Here is a 13911-nt window from a genome sequence, read left to right on the forward strand (position 1 = left end):
TTCAATAGCTTCCTGAGATCTGGCTGCATTTTAGCACTTGGTCTATGACAAAGTCCAGTATCCTTCAGATAAAAATCTCCATTTTTGTTTTAGCTCTTTATGGTTGATTTCTATTACTTGAAATCATAATCCTAATGTATAGAACCTACTATGTATTAACGCTTGTTACATGTAACATTTGTTATGCGTCTGTTATATGTTTGTTATATATGTGTTGTGAGTCTGTTTCTTACTTCTTTTTAATTTTTTTAAATTTAATTTTTTTTGAGATGGAATCTTGCTTTCACCCAGGCTGGAGTGCAGTGGCATGATCTCAGCTCACTACAACCTCCGCCCCCCAGGTTCAAGTGATTCTCCTGCCTCAGCCTCCGGAGTAGCTGGGATTACAGGTGAGTGCCACCGCGCCTGGCTAATTTTTGAATTTTTAGTAGAGACAGGGTTTTCACCATATTGGCCAGGCTAGTCTCAAACTCCTGACCTCAAGTGATTCGCCTGCCTTGGCCTCCCAAAGTGCTGTGATTACAGGTGTGAGCCACGGTGCCCAGCATGTTTCTTACTTCTCATTCGTTTTTGAAGTAGTCAAAAATGTTTAAATGAATTTTTATTATACTTGCAGACCCTTACAGCTTCTGTGGAGCACAGTATGAAAACCTCTAGTCTGAAGCTTCTGAAGAATCTACAACAGGAATGAAGAGTTTGACCAGCTTGAATTTCAAACATCTCCCATTGGCAAGATATGAAAACTAAGCTTTCATTTGATCAGACGAGCAAGACATCTAGTCTTTCTGGAGATGTTTTCTTGTATCTTGTTGCTTTGGGCTGAGTGGAATACATACAGGAGCCTTGAGACCCAAAGGCTCTCCCTGCTGCTCTGGAGGTTGTAACCTCTGAACTTACTGTTGCCACTGCTCAGGCCTCTCCCATGAGGGAGTGGTTATTTGTTTTCCTTGGTTTCTCCTTACCCATTGTCCTTGTTACTGGTACAGCTCTACTCCTTGGTCTTCTCCAGGCCTACCCACTCTTCAGAGCCCACGCCTACTTACTCAGAGCTCTAGAGAGGAGACAAAGCCCTTCCCTCTCCTCAACCTTGGTCCATCACATATGTGCAGGTGGTTAACAGTGGGAATCTTCCTTTCCTTCTAGTAAATCCTTTCCCCTCTACAGGGTATCATAGGGTCTCATGGCCTCAACAAAATAATCACAAAACAATTTGAGCAGAGTAGATTTCTCCAAATCTGGATTTTTCAATCATATTCATGATCATCTTGTCACCTTTATCAGGTTGGGTCTACTGGCTGGTTGGTTGGGGTATTAAAAATACAAAAAACCACTTTCATTGGTCTCTCATGGCCAGGAAATTCAAGCTGCTTATTAGCATAGCAAAAATTCTTTTAAAGCACTTGTAAAGAAGCAAAAATAACAAAACAAAACAAGAAGTACTAGGAAGAAAGAACAAGAAAAGGAAGAAAAATGAAAAAGCAAAAAGGAACAGTCAGAGAGTAGCAAATGCTGGAGACCCAAAAGCACAGCAGGTGGTAGAGAACTGAGGTGGAACTGGCTTTGACACAGATTCTGGGGTAGAAACAGCAGGAGGATAGAAGTGACCAGGCAAAGAAGAGAATCTGCTATGTGAAGAGCGACAACAGGATTCTATGACATGAAGGAAGCCTGTTAGATATATCTGTTCCTTACAGAGAACCTGTGATCTAGAGGGACGGTCACTGAAAGGTCGTGCAACTTGTTAACTTCCGCAGCTCCAACGAGCATGGCAGAATTCAAACCGGGGCCATGATTAAGGTACCCTGGGGCTCCGATCAGTTCAGCTGCCAAGGAAGTATTTGCTGCATGGTCTGTAATAATAACAATATTTGAGGGCAATTTGTCATAATGTTACTGGATCCTCACAGTTCTGAGGGTTGATATTTATAGCAGAATTAGTATGACACATTAAAAGAGGAAACAAAATGAAAAAGAAGGTATTTTCAAGGTCTTCTGACTCCACATCTCATATTTATTTCTCTCCATCACAACAGACTTTGATTCAGTGATTAATTTAATGGAAGCTCAGCTCTGAAATCATGCAACTGCTTAGATATGCCTTCCCTTTATTTGAAAGAGGCAAATAATTTAAAAGTAACTGGATCTCAAGGAACTTTTGATATCTGGAGCAAGTTCCAGTGTCCTTTCCTATTTAGTCCTACATTTGTTTGTTTGTTTTCCGCCAGCATTCAGAGCTGTTTATTTCCATCTTCATACTACACCAAAGAATTTCAAACAGTTTTAGGTAGACGAGCTGGAAGTTGGAGCTTAGAACATCCTACATCCCTGAAAAGTTCAATGATGCGGTCCCAGGTACACAGCTGCCCATCTGCCACCCAAAAATTGTCGTGAAGAAACCAGAGTCTCTGCAGATGATGGGACAGAGCCTGTGGTGCAGCAGTGGTGGCCTAGCAGGGCCTTGGCTGGGACACCTTTTATTATAAAGTGTATCAGTTTAAACTTGACAGAATGAAACATGATATATTTTACAAGTAATGAATATAGGCCAATAGAAAACTCATAGATACAAATATAACTAATTCTACAACTTCCATAATGGCCTGTCCTAATTCTTTAATTTGTCATCTACTATAATTCAAGTAGACTTTGTCGCATAATTTTAGAGTGAGTCTTAAGATAAAACCACGTTTCTTAAATATGTGAGGTTGATGATAAGCTCACCAAGGAGTTCTTTACTCGGTATGGGAATTCAGAGAGCACAAAGTTGCAGAGGGAGAAGCAGGATTATGAGGGACAGTAGTCACAGGGGTGATTCCCATTTTTATTGACTGACACACATATTCTTACTTTAAGAGAAACTGCATCTAATTTTAGACTGCAGTTCATGGCAGATGCTGTGAACCAGCAGCAAGTTCATGTCCAGAATTGCTCACTGCAGAGGATTTTGTCTACTGGCTGGTACCATAGTTTCTCTTTCATAGGCTATTCCAAAACTTCTATAATGCTGGTAGATTTCAGTGAAGTGTCACCCCGGCCCACCCACCCCTTGCACTTAGCCAGCAGTGGCACCCACCTTGAGCATGGTGAGGTACGTTATGCCAGCAGGGTCGACTTTGCTGCTGTTCACCTCCATGTGCTAAGCTGCGGTACACCTTGCAGTGGGACTCCACTTCACTGCCCAGCACCATTGTCTGATTGGGTAGCAGCCATGCCTGCAGAATTAGTCAGTGAGAAGAGCACTCTGTGGGGGCAGATGGGGACTGGAAGGCTGCCCCTCTGCCTGCCCCTCTCTGTAGCCCTCATCTGGCATGTCCAGTGTGTACATCTGCAGGATGCTGCCAAACTTATTCTCCACCATACTCTCCATGACCAGGCTCCATTGCTGGTGCTGCAACTGGATACACTGATATGAGGCTCTCCATGGAACTCCTTGTGGGTCCTCAGCCAGGAAATGGAGAGAGTAGAATTGCTGGTGGCGGGACATCGGAAGCAAACAGGTTGGGTGGCCAGCATGGCCAGCAGCTTCTTGTCCATCCACTGAGCCCAAGTCCAATAGAGGGCCCCTGGCACGTGAAGGCCATAATAGAAGTGAGGAACAGAAGCCTATCTGATCTGACTCTCCTTCCAAGGCTCCCCCTGTCCACTTCCCACCTCAGTTTACCCTCCTGTGTAGGGAGAGTGTTGCCTTTCAAGTATATCTGCCTGGGGTGGAAAAGGCTCCTAGGAACCTCAACACCATGTTCCTGACACCCTTGGCATTCTCAAACATGGGCCATGTGTTCCCTTCCCTCTGAGCTTCCTCCAAGTGGCTTCTCCTGCTAAGAGGTCCAGGGTGCTCCACTGTGGCCTGGGGGTCTTCAGGGCATACCAGCATCTCCCAGGGGAGCCCCCATACATTTGCTTTTACAGAAAATAATAATGGCCCATTTACTGAACACTTGCCATCTGTAAGCCATGAGATCAGCATTTTGCATGCCTTATTTAAACTTGACATCAGTGATGTGATATACCTTCATTTTAGCAATGAGGAAACTGAAGCTCAGAGGGCTTGAGTAACTTACCCAGTGTTATACAGCCAGACAGTGGCCAAGTCTGTGTTTGAACCAGGATCTAACTTAAAGTATCAGTTCTTAGCTATCACACTTTGTGGCCTCTTTATGCAACACTATCCTAAGTCTCATGTTAGGTATTTGTCCTTGAGTTAAGGAAAGGTTAAATTCTTTTCAGCAACCACCACTTAAAAATGCCAGAAAGTGTTTTCTGAGTTTGGTTTTTTGCTTGTTTGTTTGTTTTGGCAGTTGTCGGGGGGAGATTTTTTTTGTTGTCAAAAACTGGTTTAATTTTTTTTTTTTTTTGACAGGGTCTTGCTCTGCCACCCAGGTTGGAGTGCAATTGCGCCATCTTGGCTCATTGGAGGCTCAACCACTTGGGCTCAAGTGATCCTCCCACCTCACCCTCCCAAGTTGCTGGGACCACAGGTGTGCACCACCACACCTGGCTAATTTTTTTTTTTTTTTGTAGTTTTTGTAGATGCAGTTTCACCATGTTGCCCAGGCTGGTCTCAAACTCCTGGGCTCAAGCGAGCCTCCTGCCTCAGCCTCCCAAAGTGCTGGGATTACAGGCGTGAGCCACCACACCCAGTTGATGTTTGGTTTTTGTATGAACTCTGCTTTTCCCAATGGCCCACATTCCTTTCAGCTACTTTCCAGGTTTCTCAGGTTACCTTCTCACTGCTGTTCCACCTCATCGTTTTCAGTTTCACTCATCACTTTTCAGGTATTTTCTAAACTGTACAGTTTTTCTAGCTGCACTGATAAAATAAAAAGAGGGGGTCACAAGAGAAGGTGAATGGTCCAGCCCTTATGAAACCTTGATGTCCCAGTAGACATTGTTCCATGAATAACAGGGGAGGCCAAATAATCCTCTCGAAGAAAAATTCATGTCACATAGAATGTGCAAAAATGAGCAACATCTACAAAGAACGATCATTTAGGAGGCATTTAATACATGCGATGGCTTGATTCAAAGCCTAACATTTCTAGCCCAGGGGGTAATCCAAGCCTCAGGCTTGGATTCATGGCTGCACAGGTTTTGTACTGTAGAATTCCAGGCCTCCAGGGGTACATTGACAATGAAAAGCTCAATAATGCAGTGCCCATGTCATGCCTCTCTAGGAGACAATGGCTTAGTTGGAGATAGTGGGCTTCTGATTTAGAATTGATGATTTCCTAACCTATTATGTTATCCCTGGGTATACTGGGTGCAGGAACTTCCTCACAGATAGATGAAGGAGGGACCAAATAAATGTTGCACCTAGTGCATCAGTAGGACTGGATTTAGAAGGAAAGAAATGTGCACAAAAAAATCCAGTATGGAAATTTTTAAAGTGACTCCTTAAAATAGTATTTGCAGATTCAAAAACATTCAAAGACAAAATTATATTTTAAAACTCACTTTCATCGAATTGAAAAAAATATACACTGGAATTGTGAAAAATAAATTGCATTTGAAAATGGGTTACCGTATATAATAAAACGTTCTGTTACAAAGAGTATGAGGATGCTTGCTCTGATTACAGTGACTCCTGTATCAACGTGGCGAATGAAAATACTGTATTATTTAGTAGTGAAGCCCTCCCCCTAGTGGAAATAGGTAGGAATTTTAAGAAAAAGGGTAAAAACTTTTAAATACATTTTATTTCCTCAATATTTACAGAATTAAAGAAAAGAGGTGGAGAATAGCTGTAGTGTGGTAAAAAGACTTTTCTTACAGGGCTTTTAGGCCATTATAAGAGCTGAGATGTAAAACAATTTTAGAGTTTTGAGTAGAGCAGCTGGTATGGTCTGAATGTTTGCGTTCCCTCCCAAATTTGTATGTTGTATTTTAATCACCAAGGTGATGGTATTAGAAAGTGAGGCCTTTTGGAGATGATTATGTCATGAGAAATCTGATCCAATGAATGGGATTAGCGCGCTTAAAAAAGAGGCCCCAGAGAGCTGCATTACCCTTTCCACCATGTAAAGACACAGCAAGAAGGTTGTTTATGAGCAATGGGTCCTTATCACACACACAATCTACCAATTCTTGATCTTGGACTTCCCAGCCTCTGCAACCGTGAGATATAAATTTCTAATGTTCATAAGCTACCCAATCTAAGGTGTTATGTTATAGCAGTGCCAATGAACTAAGCAGAGGTTCTCAACCCTCAGCTGAGACTACTGACATTTTCAGTTAACCAATTCTTTATTGCATACGGCTGTTTCGTGCATTGTAGAATATTTAACAGCATCCCTGGCATCCACTCACTTGATGCTAGTAGCAACCTCTCCCCAACCCCACCAGTGTGATAACCAAAAATGTCTCCAGACATTGCCAAATGTCCCCAGGGGAGCAAAATCACCCTCAGTTGAGAACCACTGGAATAGAGGGATAACATGACATGACATCTTTTAATAGGATCACTCTTTGTTGAGAACAGACTGCAGACAACAGAGTTACCAGTTAGGAGTGGAGATGACAAAAAAAAAAAAAAAAAGGTCAACTCTTGAAGTTAGAGCTGGCAGAACTTTTCAAAGAACAGACATGAAGTGGGAGAAAAAGAGTCAACGATAACATCAAGGATTTTGGCCTGAACGACTAAAATTGAGTTGCCATTATCAGAGATGGGAAGATAGCAGAGTGGCTGGCTTGGTAGTTGTTTGGACTGGGGAGTGCAGATAAGGAGCACATCATTTTGGACGTGTTAAACTTGAGAGCCTTTGTAAGACACCCAGATGGAGATACCAAGTTTCAATGAATATAAAGTCTGGAAATTAGGGGGAGAGGCCTAGGCCGTTACTGTAAGTTTGGGAGTCATTAGGCTTATAGGTAATATTAATGAGTTTACCTAGAAAGCAAAAAAAGAGCCCTGAGCAACTCCAACCATTCCATGTAAGGGATAAGAGAAGGAACCAACAAAAGAAACTGAAAAGCATCAAGAAAGGTAAGGGGTTAAAAAACAAAACAAAACAAACAAAAAAAACAGGCAAATGTGATGTTCTGGAAGTCATGAACCTTTGGACATTTTTTCTCTTTACACAAAATTGTTTCATCTAGTAAGTCCCTCCCTAATGTAAATATTTGTGAATATCTATACTTTATTATACTTTCTGCAATAATTTATTTACCTAGCTGTCTCTTCTAGATTATGAGCTCCTGGGAATAAGATTTATCTTTGCATCTTTGTAGCAATTAGCATAGTGACTGGTGCATAGCACATAATACATGTTCAACTGATAATTAATTAAATTTAACAGGAAATTCACCTCCCTGAAATGAAAATGTCTATGCAGTAAGATACAATTGAGATTCTCAATTAAAAATCAGCAAAAACTCAGATATAATTCAAATAACTGTGACATTTAAATTATGTAGCATCAAGGATCAAAGACACCATACCAGCATCTGCCATGTTTGATCCTACTATGAAAGGGATACCAATCCTTGCCTTAACTTCAACCAGTGTATCAGCTTTTGTTTTATATATTGGGACGCTTGATAAGATTTTATTAAAAAAAAAAAGTTTCCATGGCAGAAAACTATGATGTCATTAATCAACCCTAATAGAATTTTCATCGACTGCATCAAGGGACATGCTCCAAAGTTGAAAAGGTAGTTAGCCTTTATATTACCTTATGTATTATTTTTAATTGATTAAAATAAACAATTAATCATATTATACATCTATTATCGTATTATGTAAAGTGCTTTGTGTATCAATACTTTACCTTAATGTTCATTAATAACTGTAATTACACAGATGAGGAAACTGAAACTCAGAGATATTAAGTACACCTCCAAGACACCTAGCTAGCAAATGGCAAAGTGGGATTTGAAACCTGACATTACACTAAAAAGTTGTCTTAAATATTTAATAGTGGTCTTAAATGCCTCACATGCACAGCTAAGAAATGACAACAAATAATCGCTGTTGTTGTTTTAGTGTGGGAATTGCTTTTGTTAAGTAGGGAGAGAAAGGAAGAATGGAAACAGGAACCAGAATTACATTGTGGCATGATCATGGCCATTACTTACAATGCTGCAAGAAAACTTACAAAACAGAAACAAGTATGTCACCTGTGAGAACTGAGTGGTTTTTTCTTTTTTCTCCTGATTTTTGTACTGTGCATTTTTGTTTTTTTCAATAAGCATATATTGTTTAAATTGAGTGTAACTTGGCAGGCAGGGGTGATGGTGGTAGTGTTACTTGTCATTAGGAAAAAACTTACACAAAAGTTGAATATAGTATAATAAGCCACCATATAACTATCACCCAGTTTCAAAAATTAACAACTCATACCCAATCCTGTTTCATTTATATTCTCGTATCTCCCTCCCTGTATTATTTTGAAGCAAATACCAATCATCATATCATTTCATTATAAATATTTTAGTAGGTGTCTCTAGGACTCTAAAAAAAGATAGCTGCAACACCAACATCACATCTGAAAAGTTAACAGTAGTTAATTCCTTAAAATCATTACATAACCAGTGTTCAAATTTTCAGTTCTCATACACGTCAAAAATTTTTAATTTCTTGATTCCAGATCTGTATCAGGGTCATATTGTGATTGGCTTATATTAAGTACCTTTTATGCTATAGGTTTTCCCTCCACTGATTCCTCCTGCTTGCAACTTATTGAACAACTGTGCCAACTGTCCTTTTGGTGTCACTCAACATGATCTTCCATCCTTTCTATTTTTGGTTAATTGGTAGATGCTTCGTCAGATTTAGGTTTGATTCTTTTTGGCAAAACTTTATAGGTAGCAGTGTATTCCGCCATCAGAAAGCACTTAAGAATGTGTTTGCGTATTGTCAGTAGCTGTTGATGACCAATCCTTAACTCCATGAGAGTTTGCAAAATAGTGATGTTGCAATTCTATCCTTCCTTTTTCATTAGAATAGGATGTTTTAAAGAGAAACTACCCCCCATCTACTACTTACCTACCCAATGGTATAGTTTGTATGGGAAATGCAGGAAATATTAAAATGATAAGTTCTCAAAATGTGAGCTCTGGGCCAGAAGCAGCATTACCTGAGAACTGAGAAATGAAAATTCTTAGGCTCCATCCCAGACCCACTGAATCAGAAACTGGGGATAAGGTCCAGCAACATGTGTTTATCATGCCCTCCAGGTAACTGATGTATACTAACGTTTGAGAAACAAGTGACTACACCTTGAAGTCTTGGAATCCCCTTGCTAAAAGCTATTAGCTTTTACTACACTTTATAATACCAAAGTTAGGTTCCAGATTTTTTCCCCAAGTACATTATCTGCCCACCTAGTCTATAAATTAAAGAATCACACCTTCAACTTTCAACGTATCAAACAACCTAGCATGGTACTAGTCATGTTCCAAAGTTTTCAAAAACTTCACTATAGCTTGAAATACTTGCTCAATTAGATGCAAATTTATTTCTTCCAGGAAAAATAACTATTGCACTAAAGTGGTCTGAATGGACAGACAGGAAAATAGTTTCTAATGTTTGGCCTAAACTTCTCTCATGTATCTGTTGTTTCAGGGTTTCATACTGGAAAAAGGGGGCAAAATGTAGATGAAGCTATGTAGGCTCAATAATGGTCCCCCAATATGTCCATGCCCTAACCCTTGGAATCAGTGAATACATTACCTTATATGACAATAGGGACTTTGCAGATGTGACTAGGTTAAGGACTTGAGATGGAAAAACTACATCGTTCGTGCAGGTGGAGCCAATAATGTTCTCGTGAGGTCCCTATAAGAGGGAACAGAGGGAGACAGACACTCTTAGAGAGAAGGTATGATGACAGCAGCAGAGAGATTTGAAATGCTACAATCTGGGCTTTGAGGACAAAGGTCAATGAGCTCACAGAATGCAAGGAATGCAGCTCTAGAAGCTAGAAAAGGCAAGAAAACAGATTTTCCCCTACAGCCTCCAGAAAGAAGCAATCCTGCCAATACCTTGACTTTAGACCAGTAAACCTGATTTTGGACTTCTGGCCTCTAGAACCATAAAATAATTAATTTTTGTTGTATTAAGACACTAAGTTTGTGGGAATTTGTTACAGCAGCCATTGAAAACTAATATAAAGCCTTTGACAAATTTTTTATTGTGAAATATTGGATCTAGAAAAAAGTACAAAATGTCAACAGTCAGATGTGTACAAGTACAGTATTTCAATAGTCTATACATGTGAACAGCTTAACAGGTTCACTGCAGAATGCATATTTAGACCAATATAATCTAAAAAGGACTGCAATATTCACAGGCTATTAATACATAAATAACTTGAGTCAAAATAACCCTTACTGGTAAATGCTAATTAATAGTGGAAAACAGGCTAAAAGCACAATACACCACACCATAGTATCTCCTTACAGGTCCACATTTAAAGAATATCAGTTTATTATGTCAAAACACTACAGAGATCCAGGACTGGGACTGAATTACTAGTTTATACAATTGCAAAAAATTTAAGTTATAAAATAAGGTCATGGAATAAAGAAGGGTATTTAATTAGGACTAAATACTGTGAAGCCCATGAAAGGGTTTTAGCCTTGGAATTTACGAAGCTAAATTATTAGACTGTTAATGTTAGCTAACATTAAAACTGAATTACCTTCCATTTTAATGTTAGCTAATATTAATATTAAACTATTTTTAATTTTGATGTTAGCTAAGGAGAAGGACAAGGACAACTTTCTTTTGTAGTTTCTCCAACAAGGTGTAAGAACTATCAAAAAGTAAAACCATAATCACCACTGTGGACTGACAAATGGCTATGAAACAAGAATATAAAACATTACAAATTTCAAAGAAAGGTAATAACTATCTTATGAATTTAGCAAATCCTGCAAACATTAAAATCCATGTTAAGGCATTATCTATCATGGTTGAGAGTACTAAATTTAAGAAAATTATTACATGAAGATTCCATAAAAATAAACTGGTTTAGTTTACAAGATTCTAACTGAATCTTTTTCTATCACTTGAAAATTACTCTATGCTTTGAAAATGGACAAAGAATTATTTGGTATCACTTTATAATGAACTATGAGAACAGTCTATTGAAACACATCATGTTAAAAAAAAAATGTTTCAATCATGTGTTCTTAAAAAAGCCAATCTTTGATATGACATTCACAATCAATGCTTGTATAAAAACAAAACCTTTAAAACTTATAAATTTAGTAACAGTTTTACATGAAGCAAATTTATCTTTGCCCATAAATTATTAAGAGAAGCAACTCACTCTATACAGTGTATCTAGCAATACTTTAAAATCAAACTAAAACTCTGAACTGATAATAACTAGGAGATAAATTCCATTTCAGGCTGAAAACCGCTGGATCAGAATATAATTAGTCAATAGCTTCACATAACCTACCCCACCCTACTTTAACCTTTTATAGACAATTTTAAAGACTTTAGGACAACTTACTTATAGTGCCTGAATCTTATAGTAGATTCCAATTTATTCAAAGATTATCACAGATTGGATTAAAAAGATTATTTAATTTTTTTCAGATTTGCTTTAAATTTACAAATTAAGTATGTTGTACATAAATATTAACTTAGATAACCACACATAGGGAAAGCAGATATAAGGATCATTGTAGAAACATTAAAAATTTAAAGAAATTTTATAAAAAATAAAGCAAAACATGTAACTCACAAAATACTAATATGAAGCCATATGACATAAAAAATAAAATTACTCTTTAAGAAGCAACTTAAAATTAAATCTTTGGGGAACTATTTTGACATAATTAAACGAATTCAAAGACCAACAGCTTCTCTTATCACACAGAAACAAATCACAAAATTTTCTACAATCTATATGCATTATCAGTTAGTTCTAAATGTAATCTCAAACATTTTACTAGCAACTTTGATTTCCTTTTGAAATAGGCTTCTGTACATATGCATTTATATACAAACATTTATTAAACATGATTTTAAAACAAACTATGTACAAAAGATCAGCATTCCTATAAATAAAAACATTAGGTGGCAAAAAGGCACTTGTAAGTAAAAATCTACAGTAGTTTTTACAAAACGGAAACACATTTTACCTTACATACTGTACAATAAACATTAATTCCTATACCAATAATGAAAATGCTAGGTTACTGTTAATGATGTAACTTTAAAAAACAAATTTACATATATCTGAAGTTCATTTAATAAAAGCACCGTGATTTTCTCCTAAATTCATGTTGATGCAAAGTAAAAACACAATTCCCAAAAAACCAGTGTTCGCCATTTTTCGAGTTTAAAAGTTTTTGTATTTCTAAATTGAAAACTGTCTGAAATTAGCATAGTGTAAAACAAAAACAAAACAAAAAAACCCTGCTGCTCTGACTTCTTAAACCATACCTACTCTATTATTGCATGTTGCGTTTTACAAAGAGCACTACTCATGCACTCCTTTACAACTGTTTAATACTATTGCTGGCAAAAAAGTTCCTGGATATCAAATAATTAAAAAGTTACTTCAAACCAGTTGAAGTTTTATTTGAATGTTTTACAACTTAAAAAATGCTGTATATCAATTACAAAAGTGAATAGGAAACACACCAATTCATTTGGTGTGCAAAAATATTTTTCTACTACACAGAATTTAAGGGCTTCACAGAATTTTTTTTCCCCAAATTTACATTGTAAGAAGAAACGCTAAACAAATTACTTTCTCAAGGAGATGTTAGTATGCTTCCACTTTTGTCAAATTTTTTACCCTTTGATAATGCTGCAACCTGTTTGAGTAGTTCTCTGTTTTTGGCCTGTGGGAGACAAAAACATTCAAGATTAAAAATGTCTGAAATATTATTAAGTCATGCTGAAGAATACTACTTATTTAATACTGTTTTCATTTATATAAATATTTAACTAAAGCACTAACATTAAATGAAAGAGTTGATACATTTACATTCATCTCTTTAAGGATGAACATGCAGAAGGAAAATTCTAGATTGGCTAATCAGCCCCCTTTGTATATGTCATTATTAATATAATTGTGTCCAAAGATGCATAATTGGTTACAAAAAAGGAAACAAAGTGAATCCACTTAAAAGAAGGTCCAAATTTTAATAGGGAAAAGGTGTTTGGCCCTTCATCTTAAAAACATGAAAACTGAAAATAAGTTGTAATTTACAGTTAATAAAATCAAAGAATGAATCAAGATTTGGGAGGAATATTTCCTGGCAAGCTGTATAAGGTCTTTCTTCTATGTTTACTCTCTTGTAGAACAAGCATAAGAGGTCATTTTTGCAAAAAATACTCAGAATTTGTTAGTTTGCCAAATGCACCCAATGATATTCAATTTTTTTTTAAAGCACCCATCAGAACCACTCATTATCTTGTTGTTCCTTTAATTACCATAGTCATCTGACACTGATGTTAGTGTGATTTGAGCAATTCCACATCATCATTTCCTATCTCATGAAAGCTTGAATTTTTGCAAAGATTCAAAATTTCATTTCATCATCTGACTTGAATTTCATTATTAAATGTCCATCCATCACTAGTTTAGTGATGAAGAATGTGTAAGTACAGTGAATTTTTCACATTTTGACTGCCTTTGTCACCTTATTTAGTCTCTTAAATGTGGAAACTTAGTAAGGATCCCTATGTATACAAATACATTAATGATCAAGCATTTTTGTAGTTTGAGCCAAAATGGGCAAAGTGATGAAAAGAGAGCACTGCCCTAAACTTAACACATTTTAAAAAGATATCCTCTGACTTATGTTTCAACACCATTTTCCTTCACAGGTTTCAGGAATTTTTATTATATAGACAGACTTTTCTAACCTCAGTACTTCATATTTTATACTAATTTTAGCTTTTTATGGCCAGATAACACTCTGCCTTCTCTGTATGCCATCTTA

The 13911-nt window shown here is 37.2% G+C and overlaps 1 protein-coding gene across 17 annotated transcripts in view; it reads right to left on the minus strand.

Moving 5' to 3' along the window:
• The window catches only part of FAM76B (family with sequence similarity 76 member B), a 67901-nt gene that overhangs the window by 37107 nt on the left and 16883 nt on the right, over positions 1-13911 (minus strand). For 6 of the 17 annotated variants that reach the window (XR_009215745.1, XR_009215743.1, XR_009215744.1 and 3 more), the window contains one exon: positions 9671-9775. Coding sequence is in view for 8 of the 17 variants with exons in the window: in XM_058446959.1 (XP_058302942.1) it covers positions 9671-9775 (105 nt within the window). In the remaining 9 variants the exon portion in view is untranslated. Of the gene's footprint in view, positions 1-7723; positions 9082-9670; positions 9776-10010; positions 12805-13911 lie in introns of those variants that run through there. The other 11 variants (XR_009215746.1, XR_009215747.1, XR_009215749.1 and 8 more) reach the window with 8 other exon arrangements.

This window comes from Hylobates moloch, unplaced genomic scaffold (assembly GCF_009828535.3).
Source record: "Hylobates moloch isolate HMO894 unplaced genomic scaffold, HMol_V3 SCAFFOLD_11, whole genome shotgun sequence".
Lineage (NCBI taxonomy): Eukaryota > Metazoa > Chordata > Mammalia > Primates > Hylobatidae > Hylobates > Hylobates moloch.